General features: G+C 41.1%; 4 protein-coding genes across 4 annotated transcripts in view; 2 read left to right on the top strand and 2 right to left on the bottom strand.

The window, feature by feature from the left end:
- The window catches only part of LOC308099243 (uncharacterized protein), a 355,975-nt gene that overhangs the window by 295,787 nt on the left and 39,149 nt on the right, over positions 1-21,039 (top strand). The window lies entirely within an intron of this gene.
- On the bottom strand, positions 3,158-6,355 carry rcvrna (recoverin a; the record flags this gene model as incomplete). Its single annotated transcript, XM_080447770.1, has 3 exons — positions 3,158-3,276; positions 4,864-4,975; positions 5,975-6,355. The coding sequence occupies 3 exons, from the start codon at positions 6,353-6,355 to the stop codon at positions 3,158-3,160; spliced, it is 612 nt and encodes a 203-aa protein (XP_080303896.1).
- LOC308098049 (germ cell-specific gene 1-like protein) lies at positions 10,658-17,043 on the top strand (the record flags this gene model as incomplete). The annotated part of the gene is made up of 5 exons (XM_080446269.1): positions 10,658-10,958; positions 11,332-11,379; positions 13,964-14,116; positions 16,431-16,542; positions 16,740-17,043. The coding sequence occupies 5 exons, from the start codon at positions 10,658-10,660 to the stop codon at positions 17,041-17,043; spliced, it is 918 nt and encodes a 305-aa protein (XP_080302395.1).
- LOC308098046 (protein NATD1-like) lies at positions 18,809-21,023 on the bottom strand. Its single transcript, XM_080446267.1, has 3 exons — positions 20,824-21,023; positions 19,952-20,073; positions 18,809-19,759 (listed from the first exon to the last, which is right to left on the bottom strand). Exons 1-3 carry the CDS (start codon positions 20,996-20,998, stop codon positions 19,637-19,639), a joined length of 420 nt encoding a protein of 139 aa, XP_080302393.1. The 5' UTR covers positions 20,999-21,023; the 3' UTR covers positions 18,809-19,636.

Raw genomic sequence — 21,039 nt, 5'->3', positions numbered from 1 at the left:
TGCATATACTTTGAGTATCAGGTTTAAGCAATGATTGAAAAAAATTATACATTTAAGAACATTGTTGCAGCGATCGACTGACGTAGTATCTTTTGACTTTTGTTATAGGTTCTTTTGCATGGGTGGTATAAAATGCTTACTGTTGGGGATTGCACTTAAGAGTTTGGGGAATTAGGTTAAGAGTTTCAGGAAATGCATATAAGCAATTGAGAAAAGCTGTATTCGTAGTGTAATGAGGTTTTCATTCTGGGTGGTTTCACTAATTAATGTCATTATACACACCTATCAGCAAGGGAGGAACAAATTAGTGAAATTGGGTTCTTTTCAACTAACCTTTCAAGACTAACCTGCTATGCGTCCTGAAAATCTAGTTTAAAGTGATCTCCATATACGGGCATCACATTTGTGACACCCACCGTCTACCCACAAGGCAATTTCAATATACTAAAGGTTCGGGCTGCTATGCAGCCCTCACATCTAGAGTTCGGGGGGCTACGCGGCCCTCACACCTATATGTCGCACCACCGATACGACCGATAGGTGTCTCAGCAACCTGACTTGCATCATGCCCCTTCGCTTTTTGGCAAGGCGTTGCTGTGTATCCCTCTCAGTCTCAGCAGCCCGACGTACCGCATCCTGCTGACGGCTTTGGGCATGTCGCTGCTTGGTTTATTCCTCAGTGTCACTTGCCTTGTCTTGCCTGTTCTCAGCGGCTTTTCTGGGTCTTAAAGCTTGCATTCTATCTGCAGGTGTTTTGGCCCTTTTCTCAGAAGCTGGAGTTGATGATGTAGAAGAGTCAGTGAGCTGAACTTGGTTCTAGGCGTATCAGGGTCCAGGGGCCACATGTGCAAATCGATGTTGTGTCTGACATTAGTGCATGTTGAAAATCTCCATATATGCATTTGACACGCTTTTTTCCCCTTCTTTTTAATAATGTTTATCCCACGATTTTTGTAACCCATATTTTTTCAGCCAGTGCCAATTGCCTATGTAATCCTGGGCGCTACTCTCCCTCTGCCGGCCTAGGGAGAGCCCAAGCTGAAGCTCATGCCTCCTTCAATGCATGAGGAGCAAGCAGGCCGCTTCTTAACACCCGACAGGGGGGAGGTTCCCTGGTTAGACATAGCACGTGGAAGGAACACGTTATTCCAACCAGTTCCTTTCCCCTCCATCAGGCGCCCTGGCTGACCAGCAGGAGGCAGTATAGTGACCAGGATTACTGCATGTTTTTGTGAGGGTACCTACCCTTGGAGACACGGGGAGAACATGCAAACACCACACAGAAAGGCCCTTTCACCAACCCCACCTAGGGTATGGGCACTGATGACGCGGAGGAGACACACTTTTTGTCTGACGGTCTGACATCAGTACATCAGTGCATCAACTTAAGTGGGATACACACACCACACACATGAAGAAAAAGGCCGCCTGAAGAATCGCCGCCTGAAGAAGTACGGAGTTAGTCCCGCATCCTCAGATTGTACTACAACAGCTCCAATTGAAAGCGTCCAGTCAGACTCTGTTACTGCCTGGTATGGAAACTGCACTGCCCGAGAAAAGAAAACCCTACAGCGGGTGGTGCGGACAGCACAACGCATAATGGGAGGAGAGTTCCCCTCGCTCCAGGAACTGTACAAGAAGAGGTGCGTAGTCAAAGCTCAGTGCATCATCAAGGACAGGCACCACCCGAGCCACAAACTGTTCAATGTGGTTGAATTTAACAATACCAATACTCTGCACCTTAATCTCATGTACAATGCACTGATACTCTTCTTGGATTAATTCTTTCTTTTCTTTTCTCTCTCTTTCTGGAAACAATCAAAATGATGGAGCTTGCACAAAAACAAATTTCACCCACTGTTTTACACCTGTAAACCTGTGATGTGACAATAAAGATGATTCTGATTCTGATGTTGAAAATGTATATATATATATAGTTTTGCAATTAAACACTCTGAAATACTCTGTAGGCATGATACAAGAAAAGGCAAACTGTTTATTATATTAAATCCAAAGTGAGTTACAAAAACTTCAAACAAAATAGTCATGGAAAAGTGACATACATACTCTCCGTAAGAGCCGTGGGCTGACATAGGGACTTTAGGGAGAGACAGATTCGTCACGTTTTGTCCATCGAACAACCAGTAGTGCTTTCACCATACCTTAGCCAGCTAGCCCATAGATATAGAAACCTTGATACCTCATTGGCCTCTGCAGTTCATTGGAGCGACCTGTATCAAATACAAGGCTCTTCTGCAGGGGAAGCTGCCACTCAAAGTGACTACTGGCCAATCACAGTGCGTTGACTACTGGCCACAGTTGACTACTCGCAACTGCCATCTAGTGGATGAATAGGTATATAGGCCTATATGTTCTCGTATAATCATATTGCACTATGCTATGTGTAATAACGGACGTACGGCCTTCCTCACCCCTGACGCACGTGAAAACCCATCTACGTGTACTTTGAACGTGCCTTTAGATAAAATAAAATAAAAATCAGAGTAGACTAAGCTATTGACAAAGGCTGAATCTCACACGGAGGAAGATAAATCAGTATAAAGTACAAATGAGCCCTTTGAGTTCCAAGCCCACATTACCTTAACAGTGAAGACCAGTAAGGAGTTTGTTTGTCTCAGTTGACCTTCAGCTCCTAATAGGATTGGTTTGAACAGAGGGATTGTTAACTTGAGCCTAATTCCTCTCTCAGGGAGCTCTTGTCCTGACTTTCTAGCAATTAGTTTAATGAATGACACAGTGTAACACAAACATGATAGTGTACACTGGTGCTAGATTCATGTTCTCAATGGACAAATGCTATTACCAGGAATAAACAAACATGTTAATAGGTTAAGTCAGGCATTGATGGCTCATCATACGTTGTCTATACAGTATACAAACAGAATGTTATGTAGTACATAACATGTACTATGTGCACAGTTTCTCAAATTGTGGGCCAGACTCTATAGGGACTATTCCTGAGAGATTATAGAGTTGTATCTAGACTGACTTGTATACGAGTCGGCTATTTTCTACCTAACACACGTCCAGGAAAGTGGTCATTGTCTTGCCATGTATAAAACCAACAGTGTACTGTTGTACTGAGGAGTCAGGTCAACAGCATGTAAACAGTAAAGATTTGAACATCATCCAAAGGCTAATGCTTCTTTTCCTTCAGTTTGTCTTTGATCTTCTGGGGCTCATCATATTGTATCAACCTCAGAATGTCTTTGTTGTCCATCACACCTTGAATGAACTCTCCCTCAGAGATGTTATCTGTGGCAATAGACAAAAAGATCATGTTATTGGCTTCATTATGATAACCCATACTGCAAAGGAAGAAAGTATTCTTAAAATAAAAAATACACAAAATTGGTCATTAATTGTACTGTAGGCCTATATTTGGAAATGTATTTTGTATCCTGGAACAACATTTTTACAATTATATTTCAGACACATTTTTGGCAGAATCTCCAGCAGGAGGTCTTGCATTGGTAACCGGAACGGTCGGTACAACAACTTAGTGGGACCCATTTTTCTGCGGAACGCTCTGTACTTATATTAGGTTAGAACCTAGTTAAGCAAAAACAGTTAAAGCGACCGTTTGAAGCGGACTTGAGCCAGAGAGGCACCGCCGAGCAAGCTCGGGCGAGAGAGTTGCCGTGCCGAACGTTGCAATGTCTCCTTCAGCCGACTCAGCGCCGTTCAAGTTGCGTCCCGATACGGACAGAATCGAGGATTTGACTGGGTCCGACCATTCCAAGGTTGCCGGTTAATCTCCGCCAGGAGATTCATGCATTTGGCCCTGCCAGTCTGTGTGAGTTTGTGTCTGTGTCTGTCAACAGCTAATATTGCATCCTGGACATGTGTCATATTTCTTGTCCATGCTGCCTGCAGGCCAAGGACCTCATTTCCCAAATATGTTTTCAAATCAGTCAACAACTATGTAATTTTTGTGCATTAATAACTGAAGCAATCGGATTATGGGATACGATTTAGTGTAACTACTAACATGTACAGTACAGACTAGCTACTCATAGACATGCAATTCACCAGGACAAGGCAACTTGCATGCCTCTCTGTGTGTGTGTGTGTGTGTGTGTGTGTGTGTGTGTGTGTGTGTGTGTGTGTGTGTGTGTGTGTGTGTGTGTGTGTGTGTGTGTGTTTTGACATAAATAGAAGTTTCAAACACCTGCACACTGGTTTAAAGCTCCCAAACATTTTTATTAATGGCGCAACATTTCAACCTTATAGGTCTTCATCAGGCGAATTACATTTGTACAGTGAAAAGCTGACACAACCACCAAATTGACACAAGGAATTAACCACTTTAATTCCTTGTTAAATAGTTGCAATTCCATTGGTGATTCTAGCACTGCATGCCTTGCATACTGCGATTCTTGTATGGTTGCCTTCCACCTCCAAATCTTTAAAACCGAACAATATAATTGCTGGAGTCCACATTTTCTTCCACCTGGCTTCTAGCAGCGACAGGCCGGCAGGGGTGAACGCACATGTGTGTGTTGTCTGTTTGGTAACATACTACAACACGTGGAGCACAGGCGCTACTACAATATGACATCAGGTGTCACTGAGGCCAGGATTTTTGACTACCGTAATAACATTAATAGTTGATGGGACACTTTTTTAACATTTTAATATTTGGGCTTGCTGTAAAGTATTAAGTGACTTGAAAAGACTTGAATTCTCAAGTGAAGAGGGCTCAAGTCAAGTCACAAGTCTTTGGCATGTCCAAGTCGAGTCCAAGTCTATATTTGATTTGATCAAGCAAGTCTAAAGTCATCAAAATTGGGACTCGAGTCTAAAAAGTCCCCCCTCTGGAAACAACTATTTTTGACTTGCCATTTTCTTTCTTTCCAAAGAAGTCCCAGATTTTTTCAGCCCTCTTTTCTGGTGTGTTTTCATCCTCAGGGAGATTCTTCTGGTCACCAGCAGGGATCATGCTGAATATTGCCTAGATGACAATATTGATTAGAAACTATCTGAGAAGGGCATGCTGAAAAACACATGAAATGCTGTAGGAATGTCTCCCTTTGAAAATGTCCTCAAATTAAACACCCTTATGGGTACATTACACTTTCAGTATTAACAGCAATGATTTGCAATGGCCTCATGCCTTTTTATAAACTTGTGTGTTGAACTATGACATCGTATTGGACAGAGAAATACTCTGTAAATACTTTAAATGATCTCTAAGTCATACAACACACTTGCAAAGACACAACAATCTAAGTACAAGGCGAACCAGTCAATTTGTTGACTTAGACATGCTAGTCTATGCTGAGCATTAAAGCTATGCTTACAGGATAACTGACATAAATCAATGGGCTCTATTCACCAAGCTGTTCGGTGTATTTTCTCTAAGCGTTTTTTTTACAGTAGCAAGTGCTTGGACCCACTGTTTCCATACTGCACCACTTAGTTTCTTTATAGCATCTTTAAATTGTGATGAAAATGTGGACATTAGCCAAATCATTATGCGTTAATTTCATTTTTCATTACCAAACATACAGTATATTCAAAATGTTTATTTCTAGGTTCACATTTCAGGACATTCGCATTGCAGTCTGCTTTGCTCTCTGTGCATCCAATTCCACTTGCTGGATGGAGAAGAGAAATTAAAGCTCCAATCCGGAACCTATTTTCATAAATACAACTTTATTTTGACCAATCTATACGGTAGAGTAGGTAAATACAATATAACTAGTACATCTGCAGTGGCTGGAGGTGGTCTCCCTACTCTTACATTGATAATTGAGACACTGGTGTTGAGTAGGATGCCTACTGGTTGATGTAGTACTGTCTGAACCTCATAACCACAATATCTCCCCTGGCCACGCGGAAATTGCATCTTGGATGAGCGGTAGACATTTCTCATCTCTCAAATGTGTGAGATCAGGGTTTGAATCCCGGATAGAACATAAAAGATTGCCGCTTTAATTTACTTCAGTACCTTTACAATCTCGTGGATTTCATTTTTGCTGATGGTTCCATTCCCGTCCACATCATAGAGGGCGAAGGCCCACTCCAGCTTCTGCAGTGTTTTGCCACCAGAGGTGAGGTGCAGAGCCACGATGTACTCCTTAAAGTCCAACGTGCCATCTGCGTTGGTGTCGAAGCTCCTGAACACGTGTCGTGCGTACGCGGTGGGGTCTGCGTTGGGGAAGAAGCTGGCGTAAATGCCTTCAAACTGCTTCTTGGTAATTTTACCACTAGGACATTCCTTGAGAAAAGACTGGTACCAGGTGCAAAGCTCAGCCTCTGCGTACTTGGTGTTGGATGTCAGGTCTTCCAGAAGTTCCTTTGACAGGGCCCCACTCTTACTGTTCCCCATGCTGCAAAGACAGTCTCAGTACTTTCTTAACGCTTGTGATTTTCTTCTTCTTCTTCTCACTGTCAGTGTCTTGGGTCGGAGAAAACCTCTTTGGTGCCTCTTTAGTCTGTCCTCTCATGCACCCTGAGCACTCCTCAAAGTGTTGGATGGGATTATGGCCATCACTACCCTTAATCCACAAAGGCTGTCTTTAAGTTTAAGAGGATGACCACATCACACAACTAGATAGATACACTGTAAAATCCTGAGTGTAAATTTAACACGGAGAGTGTACAAATGGGACCAAATGGACTCATGGATACTGCAGAGAAATTGCTTGGCTCAGCATCTGGTAATCAGACAATAAGTTGTCCCGCCAGTCAATGCTCTTTGGGTCTAATGCAAAACTAAAGACTCCTGAGTTCAGAGTGTAATGTAGGTGACTTTGAAGTTACAGCCACACTGAGGCTGCATTTTAGACAATAAACTATCTGGACTATCTGTAGAGCGTATGGTAACAGTAAGGTTATTTCAATACATTTTTACACTCCTGAAAAGTGCAGGGCATGGCTGTTCAGAACGCAATTGTCTGGCTCCTGGTATTGCTGCTTGCAGCGTTGTCGGGAGGGGCTGTCCTGAGCATGTGGCCATTCGGAACGGGCTGATTGCTTGGCCCCCAGAAGTGCTGCTTGGAGCATTGTCAAGAACCACGGTGTGGCTGCAGGCAGCATTTTCAAGAGCCTCTCATCCAATCAACTTCACACTCGACCCTGGACTCCTTCAGCAATACGCCCACCAAGTAAGTTCATCAAATGAACGGTTCTCAAGATATGCGAAGGACAACTAGACATCCAGACATACATACAGATTCCTGAAACTTATAGATAGCTTCACACACCAACGGCTGATGCAGCCATGCAAGGCACCAACCCACTGCTTCTTGTTTGGGGAATTAGGGGTCAACTTCTTGCTCATCAATAATGTCAAAATTATGCCTGGAGGGGTGGGTATCGAACCTGGAAACATACAATTCCCAGACAACCGTTCATACCTCATGCGCCATTGCCATCTAAAATGGTCTTTTTGGGGATTCAGACATCATTGAATGCTGGAGGTCTATTTGAAGCCCTGTGTGGGCTGCTGTTGTACAATGAGGTGAGATTATCCATGTCGGCTGGTGTAATAGCCTCTGTATAGATTATGAGACCATCTGTTCCAGTTGTATAGCTACACCAGAGTCGCTCTGAAGGTCATTAAGGAATTGAGATGAGTATATGCCGTGTAATGTGAGAACTGCCCTATGAAAAAGCAATGCAGCACTCCTAATCACATCTTTCCCGTCATGCTTTCAATGCGTAATTGAGCAATTAAAAGCATGCAGTAAGGCAAATGAACTACTTAAACCCTATATACTTTGTAGTACATCAAATAATGAAAATAGCCAATCTACAAATTTACAATGCATCATAGCGACGCATTGTGAGCTTGTAGTTTGACTGGTCATCTATTTTTGCCGAATGTTCATTTATTTTACAGATATTTCCATCCTGATTGGCAAATTCTGAACATTGCTGGCCCACAATAACCTACCTGACCTGGGGGAGACTGGTGCTCCAAGGAGCACTTTTTCTAGTTAGTAGTAGTAGTAGTAGTAGTAGTAGTAGTATGCTGCTACAATATCTGTGGAACCACCAAAACAAAATAATTGTTTTGGTGTTTTTTTCTCAGCGGGAGGCCCAGAAGCTACTTTGAATGTATCAATCTGACAAATAGGATGCCGTTTTATCTTAATCTAATTCGGTGTGGTCCATTACTTATGGTGCATTTCTGTTCTTGTTATTCCATGGTATTAAGTTGTACTTTGGATATAGCTATGTACCAGCAAAACCAAAGGAAATTGGAAAAGTGTGGTTGTGTGTAGGTATGTGTACTGTACTGTGTGTATGCATGTGCATCAGTGCATGCATGACATGTGTGTGCAATCTATGCATATTCTTAATGCGTGTCTCCTTCATACCTTGTGGAAGGCAGCGTGCCAAAACGTTGTTTTTAATCTCTCTCGTCCATTATTAAAATAAAGTATTTGGCACTGAAGCTACGAGTGTGCAGCTACTTTGATTTCTTCCTAATGTGTGTACCTAACATGATTTTTTTCATCTCTGTACTTGGTGCAGCAGAGGTGATTGCATTGTGTGCACCCTGATATATACATAATCTATGCCTTCCATGCAGGGACTGACAGAAGCCACAGTGACATGATCATGTGCAGGTCATAACGCTGCAGTACACTGTTCATTTGCATGGGTCTTTAAAAGGACAGTTGACAAAGCCTTAAAACTGAGAAGGCAATTACTTTGGTGTTCCTTAACCACTATTCCTTATATATGTTAAATATGTAAAAAGCCCATTATTAAGAGGTTAATCCTCAAATATCAGTCCTAAATTCAAATTACACCACCACTATGCTCTTCATAGTTATCTTTACAAAATCAGAGATTAAGAAACAGGCAATCAAACGTTGATCTCTTCTGCATCTGTTATACCCCTGTGACGCACCGGACTGGCCGTTTAAGGCTGAGGCGCAACAGTAGAATCCCTTTGTTCTGTAGGCAAACAAACTATTAGATTCAAACAGCACATTGTGATTTTATATAATCAAATGAAAGTACAGCACAGTATGTGATAGTAACCTTGAATACCCTAGTGATCGTAAGCATTTGCAAGAACAGACAGCCAAATCTCACATCTGCCAGGGCCTTTTTTTCAGAAATCCCACTGAATACACATAATACATGGTTCATTCGTTCAAAAGGAGCTCATCCCTAGCAGGTGTTATACAGTGTTATGCAAAGGGATCATGGTCAGGAAAAATGGACCATACTACAACAAAGGCTTAGTATTTCATCAAGTTCAGTGTTGGACATTTTCCTGTTCAATTCAAATTACATGCAACAGCAAATGTTAATGGAAAGAACATGGGCCACTGGATTGAGGCTCTATGCTTTCTGCCAAAGTGTGTGTTTGCCTGTTTTTAGGGGGAAAACAAACCTAAAAGTGCAGAAGTCACTATGATTAAAAAAAAAGAAAATGCTACGACATTAGGTACTACTTTGGACTAAAAAACAAAAAAGATTAATTTATTTAGTCCTGTTGAGCTGAGCTGGTACCATGCAGTGGAAAAGTCCCATTGCACTCTAATTAAGGTAAAACAAAAAAACTATACACACTATTACTCTATCCATCCTTCCATCGTCTACCACCTTATCCAGAATTGGTTGCCGAGGTAACAGTTCCAGCAGAGAATTCAATTCCAGACTTGCCTTTCCTGGGCCACATTGCCACTTTTGACTGCGGGATCCCCAGGTGTTCCTAGGCCAGCATGGAGATCCTCCAATGTGGTCCTTGGTCTGCCCTGTGTTCTCTTTCCAGCTGGACGTGTGCCGAAAACCTCCCTAGAGAGGCGCCCGAAGGCATCCGTAGATGCCCAAACCACCTCAACTGGCTCCTTTCCACGTAAATGAGCAGCGGCTCTACCCCGGGTCTCTCCTGTATACTGTATGTAATTGAACATTCAATTCAATATAGCCTACAATGCACTTTGGACTACTCTACGTCTTGGGTGAAAAACTAAACATGACTAGTGTTGGTCATTATGGTTGAGGGAATACACAGGAGTTCATCCCCAGGTTACTATTATTGAGAGAGAAAATAGAGCATCTTAGAAACAGTTGTTGTAGTATATGAGAAAGTAGGTACAGTATAAAACTTGGGAATAAAGTCAACTCTCTCCATAAATATATGTCAGTCAAGTGTATTGTTGCTTATGTGGGTATGTAGTATTTTATGCTCACAATTGGACATACAGTAGTAGTCCATGCTCGTAGTGGAGTTCGAGGTATAGAATGATTAGTGTACTGCAGTAGTATGGTTAGAGGTACAGAATATATGGGGACAGATATCATGGGGTAAGGACATTGAATTAGAAAAGGGAACATTTCCCTCAGACATTATTTGTCACCTGTTTTCACATGTAACATGCAACATCAGTAGACAATGAGATGGAAGCAGATTTGCCATGTTCCCACATGCTGCAGCTTTGCTTTATCCTCAAACAAACGTATTCATATTAAGCCACAGTGCGCTAACTGTAAGGCATATGTTGACGATGCTTGCAATCACTCTGTCTGAGATACTGTACTCAAGCAGATTATGACGATTTGATTTGAGTTACTGTATCGGGGGCGGGTGAACCATGGTGGCTACACATCAGGCAGGATTAGTTGCCTTATCATTTCATTTCATCTTGCCTGCATGGCCTTGACCATGATGCTGGAGCGTGGTCGGCGGGCTTCTTTGGCGATCACCCTCAACTTTGTGGCATTTGCCTTTGGCTTGTCAGCTGTGACCACCGACTTCTGGTGTGCGGGGACGAGGAAGGTGATCAAGCCCTTCTGCCCCTTCAAGATGGCAGCCAGACAGGTGTTCTGCCTCCGCTTGAACAGCTCCAACATCAATGACAGCCGAATGGTCCCGTACATCTGGGAGGCGGGAGAGGACAAGTTTCTTATGAGGAAGTTCCACACAGGCCTATTCTTATCCTGTGAGCAGGCTGCAGATTTTAAAGGTGAGAAACGTTGGTCCTGCCTCCTCAGGTGTTCCATAGACGGGAAGTGATGGAGGAATGCAGAAGGCTGGCTCGCTGTCCAACAGTGTTTTTATTACCTTAATTGTATTACTATTGATTGTGATATTTGGTAGGTTAATAAACTTTGGTTTTTAATTTGAATATTTGGAATTGAGATTGGGAAATGCTAGTGGCAGAGTGCCATGTTTATTTTATTATTATTATTTCAATTCATAAGTTGCTCCTTCCCTTTATTGAAATAATTGTCATCGTGCCCTTAAGCAAAGCACTTAAGTCAAAGCAATATTGAGCACAACATCATCTGATGAACTTGATAAAAAACTGATTTCCTTGTTGTTTTGTCTTATTACAGGTTGGGTCTGCAGAGACTTCTCAGGGATAGCACCTGAAGATGAACGAGGTTGGTAAAATGCTGGCATTTTGAATTTATGCATTTATAATCTTTTGAATGTAGAGTATAGTACCATTTAAACTCCTTTGTTCCTTTCAGCTACCTAAGCAAAGCTCTGGACTGCTCATTCTTGCAGCATGGTTTAATGTCTTCTCTTCTGTTTCATTATGTCAGGTTTTCACACTGAGGGCTGGACGTAGGGGTGCAGCAGTTAAAGTAATCTATTTAATGATTATGAAACAATCAATTTTAATCAAATAATCAAAACCTTTTCAAAATAGCCGGTCTACAAGCTCACAACCCGTTGTGTAGATCTGCTATTTTCGCTATTGTATAAAATAGGGTAGAAGTGTTTAATCCATTAAGACGCATCTGTGTCATTTTAAGATTTATTTGGGCTATTCAAAAATAGCAGATCTACAAGCTCATAGCGTGACACCGAGTGCCGCGCTATGAGCTTGTAGATCTGCTATTTTTGAAAAAAAACATTAAAATATATGTTTTTTTAAAGCAAACATTTGTAACTCATATATTTGGGATTCTACAAATGTCCTCTAAATCCGAACAGTTATTTTTTTTATGTTTCTGGCCGTGGACCCCCATCTCAAAATATTTTGTTCCAGGGACCCCCAGAAGTTGTAATGGAGTTAAAAATGTTCGCACCGAGTGCCGCGCTATGAGCTTGTTGATCTGCTATTTTTTGAATAGCCCAAAGAAAAAAAAGAAAAAAATATCCCGGTCTAAATGGGTTAATCGGACTAATCGATTTACTCAATCTGCTTTGTTTTTGCTGTTGATTCATTCATAATAAACAACATTTTTACAATCCATTCCTCGATTATTCGATTAATTGGAAAAGTAATTGATAGACTAATCGCGAAAAAGATAATCAATAGTTGCAGTACTAGTTGGATGTCACTTAGTGCCAGAATTGTTTATACACCCTGGTATACTGTATAGTGTGTTAATCACAATATTGCAACCTATTCAGTTTGTTTCTGGATGGATACCAATAGCATGCTGTCTTTTCTCCTTTCTGTCATCAATTTTCTGTCTATATAGATTATAGATTATGTCTCTATATATAAATATATCAGAAATAAGAAGAAATAATCTTGTCAAAACGTTTAGCTGTCATCATACGGAACCGAATTGTTTGTCCATCACAGCACAGTGGGAAAGAAATCATTGATAAGACTTGCCTGGAAAAAGGCACTTAAACACACTAACCTTTGGCACAGAGGTGGTCTGTGTTTCTGTGACAGTTGGGGATATAGGACAGTAATCTATTACTAATAGGCAACAATACAAACACTATGTGACAGAATTCATGCTAAACTTAGAAAAAAATCACACCCTGTGTGAAGTGGGCGGTGTCTTGCTAGCTAATCACAATACTGAATGGAGTCAACCAATCATGTACAAAAGATAAATACATTTATTGAAACACTCTTTATGATGGACGAAACCATAACTTTAAAAAAACAAATTTATGTTTTTTTTAAAGTTATGGTTTCTTATATAGGGCTATGCACATGTGTCATGTGACACTGGCCAATCACAGTCCTGAATAGATTGTGATTGGCCAATCACAGCGCAGGATAATTGTACAAATTTCCAAACCTCACTTATAGGGGCGGTTTCACTGCCCAAGATAATTGTACAAATTTCCAAACCTCACTTATAGGGGCGGTTTCACCGCCCAAAAAAATCACACCCAGTGTGAAGTGGGCGGTGTGGTCACAGTGGTCATCACAGTGATGGAAGTTCACTTAAAGAAAAGTAATATTGTGGACCAACCATTGTACACCCCTAACTTAAAAAAATACATAAATGTGTTTTTTTTAAGTGCATAGTCCTATTTATAGGGCTATGCACATGTGTCATGTTTCACTAGCCAATCACAGTCCTGAATAGACTGTGATTGGCCAATCACGGTGCAGGGTTAGGGGGGTACACTGGTGGCCAATCACAGCGCAGGGTTGGGGGGGTGCAAATGTCCAAACCTCACATATAGGGGCGGTTTCACCGCCCAAAAATCTTGTCATCTTGAAAAAGATGACAGTACTGTCATACTATCTATCATAACATTGACTAAATCATTCCCTTTAAGTTTATTCACACAACACCTCAACCATGTTTCATAACACACAGATCCTATTCTTACAACAAAGCATGAATGCTTTGTTGTACAACGGTGTCTGTGCTGAAAATAGGTAATCTACAAACTCAAAACACATCATGATGAATTGTGATCTTTGGCACGGTGCACCACTGTATAGAATGGAGTATAAATTACTGTGTTAGTCTCACCTCTACTAATCTTAAAAATAATCGTAATAATGCTTTCATCTCATCACAAGCAGCAGCCATGTTTACACGAACCCCTTTGGGTCATTCCTACAGGGTGAGACAGATTACTTACAGATAACAGGGAACCTTTTCAACCGCTCTCAATCTAGCTAGTTTACATGAATGCCCTCTACCAAACGTGCAATTATTCTCCAGAAGGGTATTAAAAGACCAAAGCAACTCACGTTGCTTGTCTGTCTGTCTGTCTGTCTCTGTGTCTCTGTCTCTCTCTCTCTCTTAGATGTCTTATGGTTGTGTATAGCAGCTGAGAGTCTGTACCTGGCCCTGTTGATTACGGGTGGGGCCATGTTGATCCTGGAACAGTGTCCATGCTTCAATGTCATTAACAAGCTGAAGCTCAATGCCTTCGCTGCCATGTGCATTGCCTTGTCAGGTAGGGAAGTAAGCAAAATAGATGCATGTGTGTATTTGAACAACAACAGCTGATGCCAAGCATGCCATCCACTCTATCCTGTAAAAACTGGCACACAGTTCTCTCTTGTAAAAAGGACATCCGTTGGAGGGTTTGGTTTGGGAGTTTAACATAATCTCACTTTTGCGATACAATTTCACAGAGCAATATACTGTATAAGATCATAGAATAATAAATCCATTAGTTCATTAGGTCATTGGTTTTGTCATTAGTTCACGATGTTATCAATCATGTTGTGGAAATACATACTCCCAGGAAGAAAGATGTCTCAGTAGTAGAGCAAGTAGAGCACAGACCTCCACCAAGGAGGCAGCTTGTCCAAAGGTGTTGTGATGCCATGCACACTTCTGTACATCCCTTTTGGGAATAAATATCAATTTAACATTTCTACATAAAAACAGATCATGGTTTGAAATAATATGCTGTATATTATTGTTCTTCCACCACTGGTTTTCTCCTACGCACCTGTCCTTGTAAGTAGTTTTGCAAAAGGACTTTATCTACTCTGTAAATCATTGTTAAAAGTTATTCAGTTATTCCTTGGCCCATGGCAAATCTTTCCACAAAGTTGAATGCAAATCCCTTCATTTGGAATTGGAGGTATCCTGGAAACAGGCATACAGACAGACAGACACACTTAGAAACAAGCAAACAAATGGGGCGAATGAGGCAAAAACATATTTCCTGTTCATCTCTATTGGTGAAGGTAATAACACATTCATGTGTTTATACAGTAATTATTTTGTGCCACAGAAGAATGGAGAGCTGTGCACCATGCAAGCTCATGCAATTTATACACAGCCTATAATGCCAGTATCTGATTTGTTACTGTGACATGGGAGATAAGAAAAACAGTAACATTAAAAAAAATTGTAGGCTATCTAATTACTGTATATCGGCTTTGATTTTGTTCAATAACATCTATTGCACCATGGGGGAAAAAACTCCATGATGGCACAATGCTGACTAGTGCAACATGAGGAGCTGGTGCATGCAGGAGCATGGTCTGTCCAACACCCAATCACTACTTCAGAGGATTTAAAAAGTGGTATGACTAATCGGATTGGAGCTGGGACAGCGGTTTTGGGCCATGACAAGCCAGGCCCAGAGGAGACCCCTCCTACCCCTCCACTCTCCCCTTCCCTTGACCGGACCCCCATCCCTCTGTTGTTAATGTTGTTATGCACTAATTCCAAGAAAAAAACAACTGTGCCAAAGCAGCATGTTGGCCAGCTCGGCAGAGAGGAGGTGCGACATCCAGACACAACCCTGCTCACCTCGCCAGAGTGTCCCAACGTTCCATTGCAACATGCAGATGAAAGCAAGAACATGTTTCAGCCTTGAACAGTCTCTGTCTTTTGACATATTTGTAATTAAATTTCATTGGGAGTAAAAGATTGTTTCTTGGAGATTTGTCTTTTTATTAATTTGTCAGAAAAATAAAACAATTTAGATGTGTGACATGCGGTGCCTTCATTATAAAGTACAATGGTGTAATGAGCCTGCAAAGAAAAATGGCAAACTAGAAAAAGTGCTCCTTGGAGCACAGGTCTCCGCCAGGTCAGGTACGTTATTCTGGCCTCCTGGTGGCGCTATTAATAGGCCAATGTGAAAAGGGTGCCAACCATGCCATATATTCTTAGGCCTTTCACGGCAATCAGACACTGATTTGAGCCATTTTGTTCCAAAAATGTGTTGCTAAATTAGCAACACATTACCTGCTGGTGGCGCTATAACAGGCCAATGTGAAAAGGGTGGCATTTCTTCCTCGGCCTAGTGGGAATGTGCGTGTGAAATTTCACGGAAATCGCAAACTGCATGCATACTTTGAGGCTTTTTGTTCAAAACGGACCAATCCTGCAAACTTTGGTAGCCAACCTTAGGCAATGAGGATGGAATATGGGAAATCGGACAATTTTTTTTGTACAGTTACTGTGTACCGATTTGCATGACGTTTGGAAAAAAATCTGTAGGAGTAATATTTAAAAAAAAAATTGCACAAATCGGCCTCCTGGTGGAGCTATAACAGGCCCATGTGAAAAAATTGGGGCAGAGGTTCTGAATTGGCATCCAGGGGGTGTGTGTGCACAGTTTCGGAGCGACCGGGCCAACGGTGCCGGGGATTAGCTGGTAACACACGGACAGGACGGACGGACAGGGGGTAAAACATACTCTCTCGCCACGCCTTTCGGCCTGGCGGAGACAAAAATGTAATGAAAGCTGGATAATGTTTACATTGTACACATATATTTGGTTTGTTCTTATTCCCACTCAGGCCTTTGTGGGATGTTGGCCCATATGATGTTCTCCACCATTTTCCAGGTGGCTGTAAAAGGCGGCCCAGAAGACTGGAGGCCTAACTACTGGGACTATAGCTGGTCTTTTGCGTAAGTGCATCTGTCAACCACATAATTGCAACATCCCAGGTTTGATTTCAGCCAAAGACATGTTGCATGTAATTCCCTGTCTCTAACCTCACCTTCCGGTCTCTATATACAGTACTCTCAGGCTTATTGGATATTGAGGATGTGTGCACAATGAGTCGTCATTTACGCAACAGTCAAATTTGTCCCCTACCACATAGGTTAGCGTGGGGTTCCTTCGGCACCTGCATGGGCTCTGCAGTGACTGCATTGAACAGGTATACCAAGACTATCGCCGAGTTCAAACACAACCGGCGGAACATTGAGAAGAAGCTGAGAATCAAGCAGAAGCTGATGGAGCTGGAGCTCCAAGATCAAATGTGGAACATGTACACGACCACTGCGCCTGTGGGCACAGACACCCCACTAGCACTGTCTGCCAATGGACACAAACCACCACATGAAACAACCTACTTGGTTGATATGGACAATCTGGCTGAACCACAGGGAGAAGAATATTGCTAAAATGTCACCAACCCTGGCCCTGTATGAGGACTTTCAGGGTTTGATTACAACGGCAAAGATTAAATGTGGTCATTTGGAAAAACCTTCCAATTTGGACCAGAAGCTCAATGGATGATACAGAACATTACAGTTATGTAATTGAAAATATGATTGTGCTACGCCATCAGAGTACAGCCAGTAAGTGTTTAGCCAACACTACTACTATTACGACTATAATTCAATAACAGATGGGGTGATATGTTGTAAGAGGTCTATGCTTGTTTTACCATACATATGGAGTTCCTCAAATGTATCCAACACTGACTACACTGTAACCACATGTATGTCTGTAGAAGGGAAAGGGTGACACCCAGTGGAAAAGAAAGTATCACACACCCCTGGAAAGGTTCATGGTACAATACAGCTGGTAGCAACATTGCAGCCAATGACATTCTTGTACTCCAAGGTTTCCTCAACCGTGAAAAGATCAAATAAAAGACATACCACAAAATGTTCTCTCCTTTCTTCCTGTTCTTTGCTTTTTTCTACACTGCCCTCCCCCTGATAGCTTTGATGTTTTCATTAGTACAGACAGCCTAGCAGGATGAAGAAAAACATCCGTCTGTCTGTTATATGTTGAGTAGTTAAGAACGGACTGGCACAAAACTGGATAGAAAGGTTGGTCCAGTGCCAAGAAGAACAGATATGCTGATTGGCCAGAAATAGGTGCGACAGTGGTCGTGGTCTGTCTAAAACAATGTTTTACTTCTAAACAGATTACCGGTATACATGATGGTATGGTCACAAATGCGTGGTCACTCAAACGTTGTGTCACAAACCGATTGGAGTTACAGAGTGCAATTACTGGCAGTAATAGAATCAGGTGTATAGGAGGACCTGGGAGACACCATCATCAACCACACAACAATATGAAAAAGAAAAGATATTTGTGTTACATACCTTTATGACTTTGTCGTTTGATTTAATATAACGTAAAGGCCTATTTGTTTATCATATAATTTTTTATCTTTTTGTTGTCTAAAACATAAAGCCATCGAATAAACACTCTAAAAACACCCTAGCTAGACGGGGTTTGGTATTTACAAGCCATGAGTCTTTTAAAAGCATCGGTCATATGTCAGTGATTTTGTGAAGTAATAGCTAGCAATAGTTTTGTGTTGTTATAGCAATGTGGCGCACAACACTGACCAATACATAACCATAATTAGAAATCTTCATTGAGCATGCAGCAATCACTCCCCCTCATCGCCCCACCACTCATCCTGCTCCACCATGCACACACAAAAGGGACATTTTTTGTCATCTTCAGTGCTCCAGCTATTCACAATGTATACTGGGCAAGTGATACCTCATCGTTTTGTAGGTCTGATCCTCTATTTTCCTATGAAATTAATGAATACATAAAATGTTAATGATCCCACCAGTTTCTGTGTCTGATCTAATTTTGTTATTACCCGATTTAACTCAGCTAAGATATCCAATAAGCTGTTCCATTAGTCTAGTTGTAGTCGAGGATGGTTGGAGAAAATTAAGAACTAAAACTCATGTGCCATGTAATATGCATGTACTGTACAAGAATAAAGCAGTTATTAATCTTTAGCCAGAAACAAGATGAGACAACTACTTTAATCAAAAATATTACTTTTAATTAAATGTTTTACTCCAACATGCACATACAATTATTTACATGAATCAAATAGCTTGCACTGCTGCATTACGCAACGCTTATACATTTTATATATGGATTAGAAAGAGAAATATGATATACAGCAAAGTAGTATGATTTTTTTATCTTTTTATAGCAATTAACCCTAATTAACCCTTAAATTATCAGACATCATGAGATAATTTACTCAGATCTGCGAACAGAAATTCAAAAATACAATATTATTTGTACATCATAGGAATTGTGTATTTCACATACATTGTCCATCTGATCTCTTCTGGTAGTATATAATCAACAGTGAATTGAGGTAGTTTATTATTATATTTTGACACTTGCTTTGGCAATGTAAAATTATGTTTCCTCATGCCAATAAAGCTCCTTTGAATTGAAAAGTAGGCTATATATACACAGCACTGTTTCCCAAACAGTGGGTCAGGACCCAATTGTGGGTCACCGACCCATTGCTATGGGTCGCAAGTAAATATACTTTTTTTTTGTTTCCTACGTAAAAATGTATATATTTCAAAACTTTTATTTTAAATTAGAAAAAAAAAACATTTTTCATAAATTAAAAAAATCTAACATTCTTCCAAATAATTTCAGAAATAAAAAATAAATCTAAGAAATTCCATTCGCTCAAAATAAAAAACTTAAGTAGCCTACAGTATGAATATAGCAGATACAAGCAGATGTGAGCTTGTAAATAGGACCACAATGGAAACATTACTTGTGTAAAACTGCTGTTCTGTAGGCTACTGCTTGCAATATGATAATAATCTAAGTATTCAATCAAATCAATCAATAGATTGGCTATTTTCACTAGTTTATGTCCCAGGAAGACATCAAATGTCTCTTTTTGGTCTCGAGCTAAAGAGTTTGTGAATCGCTGATAGGCTACACTTCATGGTGACTGGTCCTTTCGTGGCATCAGTGAGCTCTGATGATAAGATGTTTATAATCAAGGAGTGGGTTGTCTTTAATGTATTTGTTAATGTACCAGCAAGAAACACGGGCCTTGAGGTTTTCTTCAACAAGAAAATCCATTGCAGCCTGTAAAGGAAATTGCACTGTAAATGTTTTTAATCAACATTACTGAGGAATTTTATTCTAAATGTATATTTATTTAATTCATTAATTCACAAGTTTAGCTCCCCATTTCGTATCAAAGTTAAATCACGTATTGCATCTGTTTTGTAACGGCCGTTTCACACATAAACCTCAGATAATCACTGGCCAGCCAACCTTTGACAGCAGCGCAGCAACACCTTTCCCCCTGAATGACTCTGGCACATTGGTTGACATTAGATCCACCTCTTTCGCTGCTGTGAACTTGTAAAGCAGAACAGCACGTTCACTGCTCCCTGCTGTGTAAAGAGAAGACACACAACCACAACAATGCATTCCCTGTGTATTAGAGAGAGACATAAAATCGCCTTTGCCTGGCGAAGCATAGGGCTGCCTGCTACCTATGTAAGCCGTGGACGCCGGCCTAGAGTTACACATTAACCCAATGATATGAGGTTCAGCTGAGCTGTGCATACAGCCCTTATACATTACTGTCATATCTTATATGACAGTCATGGATGATCTTCAAAATAGTGTTTGCACTTTCTCCCCTTATGGTCCGTACATCTACATTAACGTTCAGATTTCAAATATAAAGTGCTTACCCCATGGCCACGGATGTTACAATTATGTACGGCTCCTCAGAAGTACCCGTAGTTTCCGTATTGTTCAATAAAAAGCATTTTAATCCGATCGGTGGCCATTTCTTCGTATGCTTTCAACTACGCGACCCTTTCGGTTGGGAGGTGTATTGCACTCTGATGCACTATAACTCTATGAGAAAATGGCTACCGATCGGATTAAAATGCTTTTTATTGAACAATACGGAACATACACAGGTACTTCTGAGGCCTGAGGGCCAGCACATAATTCTAACATCCGTGGCCATGGGGTAAGCACTTTATATTTGAAATCTGAACGATTATGTAGATGTACGGACCAAAAAGGGAGAACGTGCAAACACTATTTTGAAGTTCATCCATGACGGTCATTGACAGATGACCGTCTTCTTGTGATCCATGGTTAAGCTGTGCAATGGTTCTTCTTACCCGCCTCGCTGCCCAGGCTGATGGTAAAGCGTGCGTTCTGTCGGTCATGTTCCACTCTTAAGCAGCTGTTGTTGTTGTAGTTGGGGTTGGATTTACCACATGTAGACGAATAAGAAGAAGTGAACAGACGTGTGCTGTTCAATGCAGGGAAACGGGAAAATAGTTTAAAAGCCATTGAAATGAGCTCCGCCGTGTGGGTGGAAAGCGAGGTTACAC

Source organism: Gymnoscopelus braueri (assembly GCF_963280865.1).
Source record: "Gymnoscopelus braueri genome assembly, chromosome: 13".
NCBI lineage: Eukaryota > Metazoa > Chordata > Actinopteri > Myctophiformes > Myctophidae > Gymnoscopelus > Gymnoscopelus braueri.
This window is presented reverse-complemented; position numbering and strand designations above follow the sequence as displayed.